At 38.3% G+C, this 17,502-nt stretch overlaps 1 protein-coding gene across 2 annotated transcripts in view; it reads left to right on the forward strand.

The window, feature by feature from the left end:
• OLA1 (Obg like ATPase 1) overlaps window positions 1–17,502 on the forward strand; it is a 118,997-nt gene that overhangs the window by 17,098 nt on the left and 84,397 nt on the right. Inside the window, exons 1-3 of one of the 2 annotated variants that reach the window (XM_036386614.2) lie at window positions 9,249–9,335; window positions 9,552–9,652; window positions 11,313–11,456. In XM_036386614.2, coding sequence (XP_036242507.1) covers window positions 9,552–9,652; window positions 11,313–11,456 — 245 coding nt within the window. In that variant the 5' untranslated portion in view covers window positions 9,249–9,335. Of the gene's footprint in view, window positions 1–9,248; window positions 9,336–9,551; window positions 9,653–11,312; window positions 11,457–17,502 lie in introns of those variants that run through there. The other variant, XM_036386617.2, reaches the window with a different exon arrangement.

The following is a 17,502-nucleotide window of genomic DNA, read 5'->3' on the forward strand; positions in this document are numbered from 1 at the left end:
GGAGTTCTGTGGGTGGCTCACCTGCTCCAGGCCACCAGCTGTCCTGATGAGAAGGGGACAGTGTTCCCAGCCCCTGGGCAGTTAGCTGGAGCCACCAGCAGGGGTATTTCACACTTGGCTTCCTTAGAGAATTTCAAGGAATTTCGATACTTGTATTTCAAATGGAAGGAAACAAGACACATAGGACCAGGTTTTCTCTAATTAATACTGCAAGACCCAGTCATTTTGGTGTGAGACACTGTAGCCAGTTGTAAATACCATAATAAATGTTTTTGGAAATGATAGTCTAACTTTGGCAAGCCTCTCCAGATCTTTAAGACCTTCAAGCTTTCCATCTGTTATCCAGAATGACATACTAATGGATATAATTTTACAGACTATGCTAAAAAAAAGTAATGCTGACATACTTGGTAAGTGTTTTGTAATTAACATTTTCCCCCCTTTTAAACCACTAAAGCACTTTGTGGACTAGGTTACTGTGCCACTACTGTCAAATAAGGTAGGAAATATTTTATAATATTTTGGTTCCTATTTTTACCCCAATTTACATTATGACATATTAAAGATTTCCATAGTTCAGATTGGTGAACTGATGTTTAACTTTAAATGTCTTTACAGTTTTGGTTTTCATCGTGGATTTGACATAACACTAATGGAACTAATTAGTACCGAAGTACAACTTTTATCACATTTTTGCAGATATATTTTTAAAACACTTATTCTGATTATTTGTTTAATATGATATGCTGATTCAAATTAAAATGTTGACTTGTTTTAATAAGAACTCTGACATCTGCTCATACATCCTTGATGTAAAACACCTAACAAGAATTCTGTTAGTCCTGTAACATAGTGGTATTGCTATAAATGTTACCAAGGTAACATTTATGTTTGGTAAAAACATTTTTTTTATAGTATGTTTTTTACCATTTTAAACAAAGATGTTCAATGCTAATACTTATTCCCCAACTATCTTTTGGAAACCATTATCCTGAGAAGTAAATAATATTTGAAAGAAGGTAGATTTTTAATGCAGAGCGGCATAGTCATCAATAGCCTACAAAATACACTTTAAAAAATCATGCTTTTAGAAACATGACACAGACTCTGCTGTAGCACTGTATGCTCTAAAAGCTGCCGATATATTTTGGAAAACACTGATGAAGCCATTACTGCTTCATGCATTTGTTCATAGTATATATCATTATTCAAGAAATTTAAGAACCATAATGATGGAAAATCACACAGAAAGAAAAGGAACATGGACTTTGTCAGAAACAAGGGCTACATTTTTATTCAAGAGGCCCATAATGATGGAAAATCACAGTGAAAGGCAGAGACGAAACAGGGATCCCATAAAGGACTGACATACCACAGTGGCACAAGTAGTAGAACCATCATAGCAAGTGGATAAAAATAAAATTAACTAGAGAAGAGCTGGATTCAGGGATGAAGCAGAAAACAGAAACAAATCACAATAAATGCTGAAGATTAATTTCACAGAATCTGCTGAGAATGAGTGCAGAGACAAGTTCAATCAATATTAATGAAACTAAAATAGAACTCCAAATGACCATGAGTACAAAATGGCACACAAAGCATTTTCTTTTAAATAGGTTGGAGATTAGATCATAAGACTTTCCCAAAAATGAACAGAATACACACAAGATGTTATTATGGGAAAAACTATAAACAATCACAACGTAATTAATATTTCTGTAGTTCTTTTTTAAGATTTATCAGCACGTGCATTTATTATAAGAGGATGGTTCAAAGGAGAGATATTTAGGAAAATAAGCAGAGAAGAGTATTTTCTCATGTCCAGTGTTCTACAAATATCTTAAAGGGATCTTGTATAACTTCGAGTAGCAGTCTTTGAATCTTTTTTTAAAGCAGTCTGAAAGAGCTAGATACCTCAAATCCTTAATAATATGTTCCACTTCAGGTTTATGTAATGCACAAGAAAATATTATTGCCCATCTTGAAGTGAAAAAAGAATAACCATTATATGTAACTAGACAGTAAAAGCTCTGTGCAGTCAGGAAATAAACTTTCCTAAGTTACTTAAGCTGCCCACTCGTATTAGACAGCCATGAGTACAGGCCATGGATCTTTCAGAGATTCTCATATTCTTGACATTAAAAAGTTTTGTGCCACCAGCTGACAACTGTATTCACTTCTCATCAGATAGCCTATGGTTAGAAACAAGGGGGCACACTTTAAAAACCTAATTTTTAACAAAGACCAACACAAATGTGTAGTTTCTTGGATGATGTCAGGAGCCCTGTAAATTGTGACTGGCATGTCGAATATAATATTTCAGTAGAATATTGTAGAATCCTTAGCACAAGAACAGGGCAAGTGAGTACCTTTCTGATAGATTGCTCTTCCCTATGAACATTCATTGTGACAGGCAAAATTTCAGTGTCATAAAGAGAGATTCAATCTGTTTCACTCACATAAAAAATTAAACTATTAAAGGGTTTTTCATCTGTCACAAGAGTGGCCATGTCTTTCTTCTCATAGCAAGTCACTGATGTTATTTCAGTGCCTTCCCACAGGTGATCAGCAGTAGTTCTTCTCCACTTTAGGGTTCTCAATGCGCCTGCTGCCAATGCACAAACCTTTCTTTTACATTGTAGTAAAGATGTGATGGTCTAAATAAAGCTATTGAGAGGAATAAAAATACTTTGTAAGGCAAAGTCTTGGTTTAAAAGGGAGACTGGGATATAAATATATACATATATATATATGCGCCTTACAAAGTACATAATTCCAATATAAAAAATACTGGAATAAGTGCAAAAATAATGTAGATTAGGTTTGGCAGAAAAACAGTTATTTGTGGTAGGCTGTATTCCTGTGTTTCTTCATTGGGGCAGAAATTACGTAGTGGCAGCCAGTAGCTAAACTGTGGCAGAAAATCCCTTTCCAGAATTTATTTGGGTTCTGGAATCCCTAATGAAATCTGTGTCCAAGCAGTCATGCTGTTAAGTCAAACTTTGGTTGCACCCACAAAAATATTACAATCATGAGGCAATGGAATTTCAATGATCACATGTTACTTCTTAACATGGTTATAGTAAGCTTTACCACTTGATAAGTAATTTCTTAGTGTTTGGTAATAGGGTTTTATTGTCTTTCCAAGCTTTGGCTGCTCAGCAAGCACTTCTGGCATGCTCAGTCTGTCCTGCTGTGTGCATCCTCCACAGCAGCAGCTAGCAGGGCAGGACAGTGATCTCTTCTGATATGGATGTGAATGTAACTCTCCTTTAGGACACCAGGGCATGGGATACAGTGGGAAGCTGACTGCAGAGAAGGTTTGTATCAGGTGCACTGGCACCTGAGCAGTTGTTGCCAGATGATGGTGGGTGCAAGGCAGCTGTGATAAGGCACCTTTAGAGATAAGGACTGCCAGGGTCTCTGCAGTTGCTGTGGGCTCTTGCTTTATGCTGGCACCACCAATAGTGTGCATATACAGGTTGTTTCCTAAGTTAAAATGTGGCAAATCCCACACACACAGATGAGAGTACTGCACAGTTGAGAATAGAAAGTTAGGAATGACTTTGTAAGTAAATTATGGGGAAAACATTGGTGTTGAGTGAAGCTTTGCTGAGCTTCTAAGCTTTTCCAAATAGAGAGTTATGAAATGACAAAGTATCTAAGAGGTCCTCTCCTGAACGCACAAGTGAGGCATAATTGCATTGTGACTTTTTCCTATAAATAAAAACATTACCATGAAATTGAAGAAAATTATATATATATATATGTGATCCGAGTTTTAAATTGATTTTATCGGATTTTTGTAATATAGTAGCTGAGCTATGAGGAAGAAATGATTGGATTCTTATTATAACCACAAGAATGCAGCATCAACAGTATGCTATTAGTATTTACATGTAAACTGAAGCATTGTATAGAGTAAATCTCCATTGTATTTACAGAGGTCACTGTAATGCTAATGTAGAACAGAAACTGTCACCCCACCTTCTCAAAGGGTGCAGTGCTAGATTTGACAACGTTTCTGAATTGGACCGAGGCATACACTCCTTTGTTCATGCTAAACAATATAGCTTCATGAGGCAGAACTAGCTGACTGCAGTTGTAAACTCTTGACATTTTCCTCTGCAATCCCATCTTGAAAGTGTAGTCTGTATCCCTGTTACCATCTTTCTAGGGCTGATGTGCTTTTGGGCTTTAATGAATAAGCCCAGAGAAACATGTCCCACCCCCTCTTTGTGCACCAAGCTCCACATCCAGCCCTATGTGCAGTTTTTGTGAGCACTCTGGATGACCTGGTAAAGGCTGCAGATTTTCCAGAGCATAAAGAATTCTTTGCTATTTTGCAAATACTGTCCTAACTACTTCCCACAAGTAACTCTTTTTCTAGGCCTCTAGAAATGTAGATGACTATGATTAATCCCTTTTATCTGAACGCAGGTTATAAAATACTTTACAATCAGAAGTAGAGGTAGATTAAATATAATACGGAAAAAATTTTAAAGATTTCCAGAATTGCTGCATGATGTCTTTCAATATTTTGTTTGGTTTTCATTTTACAGTCATTTTGCAAATATGTAGTGTATAAAATGTATCATTATCACCTAACTAGCATACTTTATTAGGTATCTCATTTTGTTCTTCCATCAAAATAGAATGTATCTTATGAGGCTAGAATATAACTGCTCAATCTGCATTAGATCCAGAATGAGGTTTGTGGCTTTTTTTTTTCTGAGATCATGTTTTGAAGTTCAACTATCCAGATCTCTCTATACATTTTTCTGCTGTGTTCAATAAATGAAGTCATTCTATCTATCCTAAGAAGTTACATAACAAACATTTTTGTGCCCTAGAAGAGAAAGAAGAAATGTCTTTTAAAGCTAGCAAGAGTCTACTATTCTTGCATAGACATTTAATTGCACACAGTTAAAAATCTACATTAAATGCCAAAACTTACATTATTTTAGCTTTTGATGTTGTAACTTCAAACTTGTACCCCACACAAAATGTAGAGTTTAGAGACCTTTATAGAAAAGTAATTTTATTTTCCATAAGGTTTCTTTCTTGCTGGTGTCTCTCAGACTGCTGAACATTGCTCAAAGATTGCAAAAAAGTGATTCAAGAATAAGTCCACCTGTGGGTTTATTCCTAGTCAGCATTCTTGCTGGGTGGGCTGGTTTTGAATTTTTGTTTGCTTTCTTTTTTTGAAGTACACAGGTATAGTCCAAATTCAGAGACAGAAGTCTCCCTACTTATAAATTAGAGGATCTTCTTTCATGTTCAATAATAACCTTCAAGGCATGAGAAGTATTTAATACTTATGTTCCTTTTTCATAGTTTTTTAACTGTTAAGTAACTTGATTAGTACACAATTCAGTGCTACCATCTACAATGCTAAATAAAGTGAAATCTACATCTGTTTATTAGACCACTACCATTCCTTTTGTTTTAACGTTTTTTTCTTGTCAGATGGTTTAATTGTTGAAAAAAAGGTCATGCTAGAATGCCTCTTGGAGACGTAGAAAAACCCTAGTATTGCTCACCTCATGATCAGTCCCAATTTAATTTTTCTCTGTTTTTATTAGTATTAATCATAAAAATATTTTTCTTTTATAGTAGTACTTTTATTTTGCAAAGGTACTGGAATGTTTAAAGTAGACCTGTCATTCTTGAACTGAAATTTTATTAATTCACTGGTAATTTGTCCTACTATAGAACCTCTCTCTTCTTGCCTTTCTCTCTTGTGAGCAAATCTCTTTCACTATTCTCACTATGAACATCTCAGTATGCATTATGCTTGTTAGAGACATTGTCCATGTTTAAGTTATGAAATTCAGCTGATATTTCCAGAGGTATGATCTAGAAATATTAATAATATGTGGCAGATCAGGCTGTTCTGCACTAGCACTCGATGCTTCTAGACTGAGAGAGTCTGGGATGCCACAGAAAGGAGTGAGAGAGATGTTTTATGCCACCACAGCAGTCCTGCCCATCTTTGGAGCTGCACTAACCCCATTAACCACTAATCTGTTACCATTAAAACAAGGACAGTTATCAATACAAAAGAATAGAAATGCATAAATATAAAATGCAAAGGGCAGTATGAAGTGTATAAAGAATGGACTAAGTTCAGATTCTCTATGAAATCAGCCAAATCCACAGCTAGAAGAACACTGTTAAACTCTACCAAATGTAACATTTAAAAATACTGTATTCAGGAACAGTTCAGCTGTGTGATGACTACCTTTAAACTTCACGGAACTCAATGAACACCATTTAGTTTAGATCATGCCCTTGAGTAGTGTTTCTTTTTAGTACTGAGTGTATTTATTACTGGGAGTCATCTGGCTCCCTTCAAGTGGCAGGGACCTGGGTAATTCCAAGCTGGAGTGTACAAAAGCAGCTGTGTTCTTCTCACCCCCTGGGCTGCACTGAATATTACCTGGTCACAGCAAGGATCAGGGGCTCTGTCTTTATTCTCTCAGTTCTACAAAATCACTTATTTTTGCAGTTAATGGTGACTTTGCTGTAAATATATGTTCTGGGCAGCAGAAAGCAAAGACTGTTGGTGGCAGAAACAATAAACTGTTTGTTTTATTACTGTCTCTTAAACATTGCTTTTAATCAGGTAGAGTTGCTCCAGGGCTGTTTGGCTTCTGCACATGATCCAGCTGTACAATAAGCTGTATTTGTGCAGTACTTCAGTGTTGGAGAGTTGACATTGAGATGATTGCTTTCTAGATGTTAGTGGTTTTTTCCATTAAACTTATAAAACACATTTTTTATGTAATATGGTCAAGATTATTATGGTTTAAACTATGTATGCCGGTTTAAAATGAGGTTTTCAGCATTATGACAGATTTGGATAGAAAATTCAGCCAAATAAGGCAAACCTTGTCTTTAAAAGCAACTTGAAATCAAAAGCATGTAAGATGAAGTGTTACATGGTCATGAGTCAATTTCTAGCTGAAAGAATCATATGCTTTGAAGTCCTGTATCTGCATTTAGTGAAGTGGCCATGCTAACAGTAAGTTAGATATAGGAGCTATAGAGGGGGAGAGGGAAGGGGAGAAGTGGGCTATTTTTACAGTACCTTAAATGAAGAGCATAAATTAAAAACTTACATTCGAACTTGCACATTTTTGTACACACATCGCTGACTTTGGTACCATATGTAGTCACATTGAAGTACTGCAACAAAAGCAGGCAGGATTTTAATTTCTTTTTCTCTTCCAGTTCAGCTGTTTTCCCCAGCTAAAATCAAAATTATACCTATGGTAGGCTTTTTTTTTTGTGTATACACAAACACACACTCCTTTACTTCGTGTATCAGACTGCTTATGCTTTACACCTGTGTTGGGCTTACAAATTGGTAAGTTAAATATTTTTATTTTAAGAAGACAAGATCCTCATCTGCTGAGAGCTATTGTGCCTAGATTGGACAACAAAATAGTCTGACAAGAGGTTTAGATTGTGGGAAAATCTAATAAGCAGAAAAGCTCTCTAAAAGTAGCCTTTCAGAAAGTTTGTGGCCTTATTAATAGAGGTAGGCAAATCCATCCTGTACTATTTCTGTGAAGAAGTCCTGCAAAACACTGCTTTCAGGACAAGTAAAGAGTCTTGAACTTTAGAAGGGTGGAAAACAATGATGTTTTCATTTTGTTCCTGAAAAGGAAACTAAATTTGATTACTGAAGATTGTAATTTATGGATGTGAAGGGTGCTGGTGCTACACTGAATTTATAATAATTTCTGTTAATTTCAATTTTACTGAATGTTTGGTGTAGTAATACATTAGCTTTATTCAACAACTAACTGTATCTGAATCTGAACTAGATGATATACTTTTTTCCCCCTCTTATGTGTATAATGATAGATTTTAAGACAGTAGAAAGACCACATAAATATATTACCAGCAAAAAACTGTTATTATCTCTATACTAATAGAAAAACTCTGAACAGGTACAGCATTCTCTTCCTCAATATTATTGTTGCAAAAATCTCATGTCACTGAAATATAAAAGTTGTAACAGACATTTTTTTATGTATAATTTCAGATTAGGCTTAGTAAAAGTGTCCTTTCTTTAAAAAAATTCAGAAATATGTTCAATAGTATATTCCTTTTACTGTGGCTGATATGATATATATCTGATGATACTCTCACCTTGACTCCTTCACTCTGGTGTTTTTCAAGTTTTGAGAATTTTGTCTTACTGCCTTAAAATAGGGCATGCTATAAGAATAGTTTTTACTGCCTTCTCTCCTTCAATTTTCTTAGCAGGCAACACTTGATGGTGCCTGTCTTTAATGATTCAGAGAAGCAGAGCCTGAGTTCAAGAAAATGTGTAATTTTTTTAAGAGTCCTGATCTGAGTCCTTCTGTAACATTTTCTACAATTAATTTTTCATAGATTCTAAATGTTTCATCTGTTCTTCAAAACCTCTCTGTTTTATTCCTAGATTATTTTATTAATTTGCCATGTAAATGTTATAAATCAATCACAATGTATTTACAAGGCTCTCCTGACCATATGCCTTTTTATCTAGATAAGCATGCACAAAAATCTAGTGGTGTGCCTAAGCTCCAGCACTCCTTTGAATCAAAAAGCGTTCTCTGGCTATGGCACTTCTCTGGGCATGGGCTATTTTACCTTTCCAGTGCTTCCTGCTCTGGTGTAGATGGGTTGGCAAACAGAAGACCAGGATCTTAGCCTGGAGGAGGCTCAGGGGTGACCTCATCACTCTCTACCTCTCCCTGGAAGGAGGCTGTAGCCAGGTAGGGGTCAGCCTTTTCTCCCAGGCACCCAGTGACAGGATTAGAGGACATGGTCTTCTTCAGATGTTCCTGGGAAGGTTTAGGCTGGACATGAGGAGAAATCTCTTCCCAAAAGGCTGATTAAACATTGGAATGGGCTGCCCAGGGAGGTGGAGGAGTGTCTGTTACTGGAGGTGTTTAAGGAAAGACTGGATGTGGCACTCAGCGCCATGGTGTATGAGCGCCATGGTCTAGTTGACAAGGTGGTGTTTCGGCATAGGTTGCACTCCGTGATCTCAGGTCTTTTCCAGCCTCGTCGATTCTGTGATTTGCGCGCGCATTTGTGACTCCGGGCGCTCCGCCGTTCCGCGGCAGCCGCTGCTGTTAGCTGCGGCCGGGCCGGGCCGGGGCTGTGCCGCGCTGTCACTGCTCGGGCCGTGCCGCCGCTGCCGGGGCGGGACCGGGGGTTCGCCCCTCCCGCCCGGCGCGACCTTTCCCCCGCGGCTGCACCGCCCCTTCCGCCGGCGCGTCCGCGTGCGAGGGGCCCCTGGCGCTGTTGCTCCGAGGCGGCTCCGCGCCGAGGTGAGCCGGGACCGCGACCACCGCCGGGACCGCCCGCCTGCCCGGCCGCAGGAGCCCCGCACGGCCCCCGGCCGTCGCCGCCGCGCGGGTGCCTCTCCTCGGCTTCCTGGAGGCGGAGGCCCCGGCTGGGCCGCTGCACCGCGCCGGGAGGGGACGGGGCGTGGAGGGTGCGCGGGGGTGTTCCGGGGAGCTCAGTGTGCCCTCCTCTGCTTGCAGATGCCCCCGAAAAAGGGAGGCGACGGGGTTAAGTCGCACCCGATTATCGGAAGGTTCGGGACGTCCCTGAAGATCGGCATCGTCGGGCTGCCGAACGTGGGGTAGGTGCTGGGGGACTGGTGGGGAGGCTGCTCGGTGTTCCCGCGGGTGCCCCTGCGCAGGGCAGGAGCTGGGGCGCTGCGTGGGTGCGGACAGGAGCTGGGGGACACGAGTCTCACTGCTCAGTGACGCGCTTCCATCTTTAGCTGGAAGTACTTGCAGCTGGAGCGACGCAAAACTGGCAGCGATAGGCAGGTGTGTACGAGTCTGGACAAGATAATAGGGAAGGGTTCAAAGAAAGGAAAAGTCTTAGTAATTGCTGAGTTTCATAAAACTCTGTGTCCTTTGTCTCTTCTATTTTCTTACTTCCACTGTTGTGTATACGTAATGCATGTTTTCGTGCAAATACTTAGGCAAACGTGCACAACAAATTCCTTTTATGTTTTGGGATGATGTGCACAGGAAGGGGTTAATTATTCCATGTCATTAGCAGTGAAGAAGACTTTCTTGAAACTTCTTCAGAGAAGAAGTCTTCTCAGTGAGACAAGCCTAAGTGACACTTTGGAAGAGATGCTGGAATGTTAATAATGGATTTCTGTCATGCTTCTTATCTGTAGTTGTTGTGGCTCCTCATAGGAGTTCTATTTGGAAAGCAGGATGAATTGTTTACCTGGAGGATATACATGTGAAGCTTTTTGGTATTAATTTGTCTATCCTGTTTACTAAGAGAAGATCTCACCATTCTCAATCTTTAAATCTTCAAGAAATTAGATTGTGTGCGTGTCTTAAAGCCGGAAGCACTGCTTTCTTATGTTTTCATTATAATTTATTTTATTTTTCAGGGTGTAGCTAAGATGTACTCCATAAAGGAAATAATTAGCTGTAGCATTGTACTGCCTGTCAATGAGGATAAATACCATTTTCAATTATGTTATGACGTAACTTCCAGAGAAAATTGTTAGTAACTTTTGAGCACGTTGGCTGTATGCAGAGCAGCTCTGAAAATCACAACACCCTGAATATTTACTGTAGAAAATTTGGGAGTTAATAAATCAAGAATTGCTCTTTTGGCTTAATAGATGCCAGCTAACAAAATAAGGGTTTAAGGGAAAGTGTTCTCTTTTTTTCCCCTGGTAGAGTAGGCTTGTTGCCACTGATACTTAACAAGGATGAAAATAGTTTGATAAGGTATAACTGTATCTTCATGTGCACCAAAGATTATTGGTAACTGATTAACTGATGTGGTTTGCTTTTTGTGCCACTTTTTTTCTCTTTTCATTGTTGACTTTTATTGCTAAGATACTGAAATTGTGTCACAATGTAAATAAATCTTAAGGAGCAATATGCACCCGTGGAAAGGGTGAGTCATGGCAAAACTAGTTAAAAGAAAAGTTTCAAGCATCCTTACTGGTGTCTCACTGTACTTGAAGAAAATGAGAAATAGCCAGTAGGGCTGTGCCTTGCTTTTGACTTAACTCTTTTTTGCTAACATGTGTGTACAATATACATGCTTAGGGGAATTTTAAAAGGTAGGGAGGAGAGTTAAGCATCACTGGGTTTCAGTGGGGCATTCCAGAGGTGTGTGCTTTCTGCTAGAATCAGGGGAAAGTCACTGCTGTTGAAGTAAATGGAAAGCTCGCTATTCCTTTGGGTTAAAATGGGGTTTAATCCAGTACTTTTCTAAATTGAGCTACTTTAAGAATGTTTGTATGTCATTTATAGGAAATCAACGTTTTTCAATGTGTTAACAAAGAGTCAAGCGGCAGCTGAAAATTTTCCTTTCTGTACTATTGATCCGAATGAGAGTCGAGTGCCTGTGCCAGATGACAGATTTGACTTCCTATGCCAGTATCACAAACCTCCAAGGTAATTCTTAATATTTTTCTGCAGTTAGGCAGCTGAAGTAGTATTACTGAACCAAAAATTTTCATGAAAGTTTAATGCAACTATAATGTCTGGAAGTTTGTTACTGACATCGTTATAGAATGTGAAATTATATGTCTACCTGCATTTTACCTTTCTCATGCCCCTGATATGACCTTTATTTTATAAGAATGGTAAATGTAGGAGCTCTCAATCATTGCTCAGCACCATTTGGTGCTAGTTGTTCCTGTCTTTGAAGGTGGTTGCTCCCAGGTGCCATGGAGGATCTTCTGAAGAGATTTGGAAAATAAACAGTAGTGGACATACCTAACTTGTCATAAGGTTGCTCATTTGAAAGATTTCCACCCTATACTTCGAAACATTCAGAGTATTGTATGTGCTCTATGAAGCATTCAGAGTGTTGTATGTACTCTATAAACAAATATCTGTCATTATCCCTGCATCCTCAGTTATTTGGCAATAAGTTTTGTGGGCAGTAGTTTTTTGTCCCCGATTTTCTCTCCTTCTCTCCTTTCAGTAGGCTCTGCTACTTGTACCTTTGTCCCAATTCTTTCATTATTCCAGGAGTGTGTTAATTTTGTCACATCATTTTTTTTTTTGCTATTGACTGTAATCTGCTGTGTATGTTCAGTGTTCAATGTGGGAACTTCTTTTTTTTTTTTTTTTTTTTTTTTTTTTTTTTTTTTTTGCTTGAACTGCAAAATTTAAGGTGCTTTCAGGAAACAGAAACTTAAATAGGGACTTGTGACTCATTAATTTTAGTTTGCAGTTACTTGCAGAGGTATCTTGAATCAAGTGAGTGTACATAAATCATAGGGCAAACTAGCATGCACACATGTGCTTTTTTCCAACTCTTGGGCCTCAGGTTTAGAGCCAGATCTCACCCACATTTAAAAAAGATTGATTAGTTGCTAACCAAAAATCCATTTTCTGACTTAATTTTCAGGTCTAAGCAAGCTGTTTCCATTTGTAACTATTGTGCAGTTTTTAAATACTGCATTAATATGAAGCTGTTTGTTTAGGTGGATTGTTATAACATGTTATCTTGTTTTTCCTGCTCAAGTCAGTATTAAGCATGATGGTTACTGCATGGATCTTAAAACTGCTGAATTAGAGACAGCTTTCAGGCTGTTGACTGCAGAGGTAATGACATAGCTTTTAAGTTTTGTTGACAGTTTTCTTCTAACTTGTACTATTAGTGCTGCTTTGGCCATGTCAATAATCCGTTTTTATTCTCTCTTAGCTATGAAGGGCTACTCCCATATTAATAGCTGAAGTGACAAGGAGATTATTACCTCTTCCCTCACCCTGCCTTTGGCCATCTATCTTCTCAAGGAGTGCTAAGATTGTAAATACTTGTATGTATGTTCTCTGACTCACAAATTCTCCTTCCCTCCCTCCTAACTCATCGCTCTAAAGTATTAATGAAAATAGTATATTTTCTGTCTTTACTCTGTAAATATACTGAGTTTGGTAACAAGCTGGATAATCAGCTTTTATTTGAATGGTCTTTTGACTTTCTACAGACATTTGTTACTTAATGGATGTGGGCATTAGTGGATAGTTATATCTCCTGAGTTCACTTCTGCTGCTTATATGATTTTTGTATTTCACTGTAACAGTAATAAAGCAGAGATAATTAGTGGTAGTCCAGTAGAACACTAGACTGAGGTAACTTACTGGGCTGTTTGTGCTTATCTGCCTCAGACTAACTCAGTAAAACAAGGCTGTAGTCACAAAGATAGGCTACTGAATTGTAATTTAAATGTCTTAATTTATCTGTATAGTCTTGATTTTGTTCTTCATCTTTATGTAATACGTTCTGTGGTAATTTTCTACTTGTTTGGATTAGTAGATGTAATCCATCTGTGCACACAGAATGTTTATAAACAGTGAATTCTCTTTAAATTGGACTCTTGTCTAGCCTCAAGATTTTGTCTTTCAAAATCTAAAGCATTCGAGTTTTTATTTCCCATATGTTACACTTAGTCTTCACAGAACTGCAGTCATTGTTGGGAGATGGGGAAAAGAAAAAAGGGGTGACTTTGTCTTAACTGAAATAATGTGTGACAGGACAGAGTGATCTTGCCTTGGTGCCTGCAGGGAGCCAGGAGAGGGACAGGGCTGGGCTGGCAGTTGCTGTCTGTGCCACTGAGCTGGGACTGCTCTGCTGCAGCCAGACTGACTCTATTGCCAGGGGCATTGCTGGTGGGAGTTAGTTCTGCTGATCTGCTATTGGAGAAACAGTTGGGATCTTGAGGTACTGTTTGTTGCTTGGAGATCCATTCCTCTCTCCAAAAGAGAAGAGAGACATGCATCAGCTTCATTGGGACTGCTGTGCTGTCACTTGTTAGCCCAGGCTAACGGCTGACTGGTATTAATTGGAAGCGTAAATGTTTGTAAATGAAATCACATAGGCAAAATTCAGAGATGATTATCTACAGGTAAATCTGTATTTAATAGATTAAGGTACACTGGCAGAACTTGTAACCTATGCTTTTTTTCTTTCTGCAGCAGTGGGATGTATGTGACTGTTGACAATAAATAAGTTGAATGATAGAGACTGTACACAGAAGGTGGGCTCTAAGAACTTACAGTAAAAGCTGCTATGTTGCTGCCAAATGATATAGATGATTTCTTTGAGCTTTCATGTTACTACTGTGTGCTTTTTTGGTGTGAATGAAACTGTGGGTGCTAAAAAAAAGAAACCTTAATATATTAAACACAACTCTGAATGCTTGCGATTTTAAAGTATTTGTTTATATTATGCTACTAACTTAATGTATGTATTTAAGCTACTTATTTGTTTGTTATAAATTTCATACAACATTCAGTGAAAATTCATTTGTTACATTGTGCCCATGTGTAGCTTTCTCAGAAAGGAGATGGTTGATTTTTAATTTTGTTGTCCTCCTTCCTCTGTTACTGCAGTACAGATACCTTCAAGCAAGGTTTTACAGACTAATGATTGGATTAGTTCCAGTTTTGTAACTGGAAAGAGATTATTTTCTGTAGACTGATTGAGTTCAGCTGGAACTAAAGCAGAAAGGTGTATTTCCCCCCCCACCTATCTATGAATACTAAGTAGGTAGCAGAGGATGAGGTCTGCTAATTCTGTAATGGAAAAGAGATGTTTTTCATCTCAACAAGTAGCTCCTGACATGAAAATTATGACATGGAAGCCAGAAAGAGTTGCTCTGTTAACTGCAATTAATATTTTATGGGACACTGTGTGTTTAGGAGTGATGAGTATCTCACACAAAAGAAGAACTGTGCACATAGTGCATCTGAAGAAATTTTAGTAACTTAATAAAAGCTTTAATGAAGCTATTTTCTTGTGTATTTTTTGTTCTAAATTTAATTGAAGTGCTGCTTAATCACCTTAAACATAGAACTACTTTTTTTTAATGTAAGCATGTCAAACTCATGTAATTTGAGCAGTGATTTGTGTCCTAGCTCACAAATAGCTTGAAAGCCTCTGGGTGTATGTACCCACCACTCTTAGGCCATAGGTCCCCCTGCCTGTTGCCACAGTTGTGGTGTGCTGTGCCTGACGAGGAGATGTGCCTCAAGTGACACTGGAGTCCAGCCTCAAAATGATTTTCACCAAGGTGATAGAGGAAACTGCAGTTTCCTCCTTATTTCATTTGTTTTGTGCCCCAGTAATCTCCTCACTGCGATTATTTGCATTTTTTCTACTTTAAGTTACATGACTAACTAAAAGAAGTACTCAGGAAGAATCACTGTGAGCCTAAGGTAATTAACTGCAGCCTAACTGTAAGTAATTACACCCAACTACTGCTTTTTCTGATAGGAATCAGCCTGTCTGAAAATCTTAATGAAAAGGTCATTTTGAAGTCTTATGTTTCTGCTTCCTCTCTTGCTTTAAATCAAATGAGATTATAAGCAGGAGTGAGTCGAGAGAAGGGATGAATCAAACTGCTTAAAAAGTTGTCAGTATTTGTCTCATTCTTGGTTTGCACCTGTGAGTTGCCTTGCACACGTGTTCATAAACACAAAGTTTATTGCAACCACAAATGTTTCTCTTCCACCTAGACTATTTGTAATCTGTCTTGGATGTCCTTTTCAAACTTAAATTTTAAAGTTCATTTTGGTTATCTCAAAGGAGGATAATATCTAAGTTTTAACTAGATATTCAGACCCCTCTTAAATTCCACCACTGTCCATTATACTTCAGGATCTCTTTTTGTCAGCAGATTGATTTGATTTGTTCTGTTGCATTGCAGATTGATAAAATGCATTCATTTAGCTCTTTACTGCCCAAGTGATGGTTACTGAAGTAAATCTGAGTAAATCCCTTCGCTGTCTAGATCAGAAAAGTCTTCTGCAATATTAAATGAAAGTTCCCTTGGACTCATTGTAGGATAGCATACTCAGATACATGATAAAGTTTTAAAGTCAAAATTATGTAAACAGTTGCTGGAAAGCATTTTGTAGAAACCAGATCAGCAGTGGGACTTTGAGGGACGTCATGTGGGACTTGGGCTATGTTTAAGAAGAGCATTTATGTAAACAGAAACCACCTGTAGTTTCCAAGTGAGAGATCAATAACTTAGCAGGCTGGGACTCTAAACTATCAGCATCTGTAAAAGAATTCCATTTTTTAATGAAAATTGTTGGCAATTGGTAACTATATCCTGTTGTTAATGTTCTTTTTCCTTAGGTGTTACTGACTTTGCCTGCTCTTCAGTTTGTTCTGAGCTGTGTAAATCAGCTGGGCTGTGATGTGTGTTCTGGCATTGCTTGTTTGTCAGCACTGAATGAAAAGTCTTAAGTAATGGTGACTTGAGCCATCTTTTCTGCCTGATGAGAGAAGGCAAAATGAAATTAGTTGTATTTTGTTGGTATAATAACTTACTGAATAGTTTGAGAATGCAGGTGTTGGGCATGTACAGGACACGGAGCATGTGTTGTAGTCCACATTGAGTCTCTCTTACCTTCTTATAATTCATATAAGCACAATTTAATTAGCAGATTTTTCACTTCTGGTTCATGTGCCATTAGGTTCAAGTCTTGTTTGTCAGTACTATGGGTAAAATGCTATTAATGAAATCATTCTTGCGTGGAAATGACCGGGGTTCATCTGCAGTACCTCGTTCTTTGGAAACAGATTCCTTTAACTGCCCAGTGAGGGATTTTGCTTACATTGGTCAAAACTGCTTGCATGATTGATTGTGGGAGCTGTAACAGTCTCTTGGAAGAGGGAGTTCCAAACTGTTCTGTTTGGAAATGAGCCAAAAATAGCAGTGAGGACAGACTGAGAGCTGAATGGCTCTCAAAGAGATTGCCACCATATACATGTTCTCTCTCTGTCTTGCTGCTTTTACTTCAGGTCATTTGTGAATGCTAACAGATGACTCTTACTTAGGTTGTATGAATTTTCAGGAAGAAAGAATTTCTCTTTTCTGCAAAATATGTAACCCTATGGATGCATAAGCCTTTTATTCCTGAAAATGCCCTAACCACCAGGCTGCAAAACTGTACTTTATTTGGCCCAGTGGGTCTTGTGCTCTTTACTGTATGGTTGCTCATACAGTGAAGCTAGTACACTAACACAAACTCAATGCTGAGTTTTTCAAAGTGAGGTAAAAAATCCCTGCTCAAGAATTAAACCTGTGGTTAAAATATAGAGACGCTTCTGGATTTGGTGTTCTGTTTCATATTATAAATCCTTGTGATATGCTTTATGGTAGATTGGTGTAGCACTGATTTGTACAAATGATCAGTTGATGCCACCTGTTCCTGATGATCATTTGAGGCTCAGTGACATTATGCTAATGCTGACTAACGAATCTTAAGAAATTGAAATTAATATGTTTAGAGGAGGAGGAAAAAACCAGCAGAATGCAGTTAAGTCTTCAATAAACCATATTCAATATATATCGTACTTTCCCCTCATTTTGTGCAGTGTTCTTTGTTTATTTAGTTTCATAATATTGGCTCCTTGTCCTTCAGACTAAAGGCAAGTGTGACCACCTTGTGCCTTTTTCTGTTTTTCTGTGTGTCC

Source organism: Molothrus ater, chromosome 7 (assembly GCF_012460135.2).
Source record: "Molothrus ater isolate BHLD 08-10-18 breed brown headed cowbird chromosome 7, BPBGC_Mater_1.1, whole genome shotgun sequence".
Taxonomy (NCBI): domain Eukaryota; kingdom Metazoa; phylum Chordata; class Aves; order Passeriformes; family Icteridae; genus Molothrus; species Molothrus ater.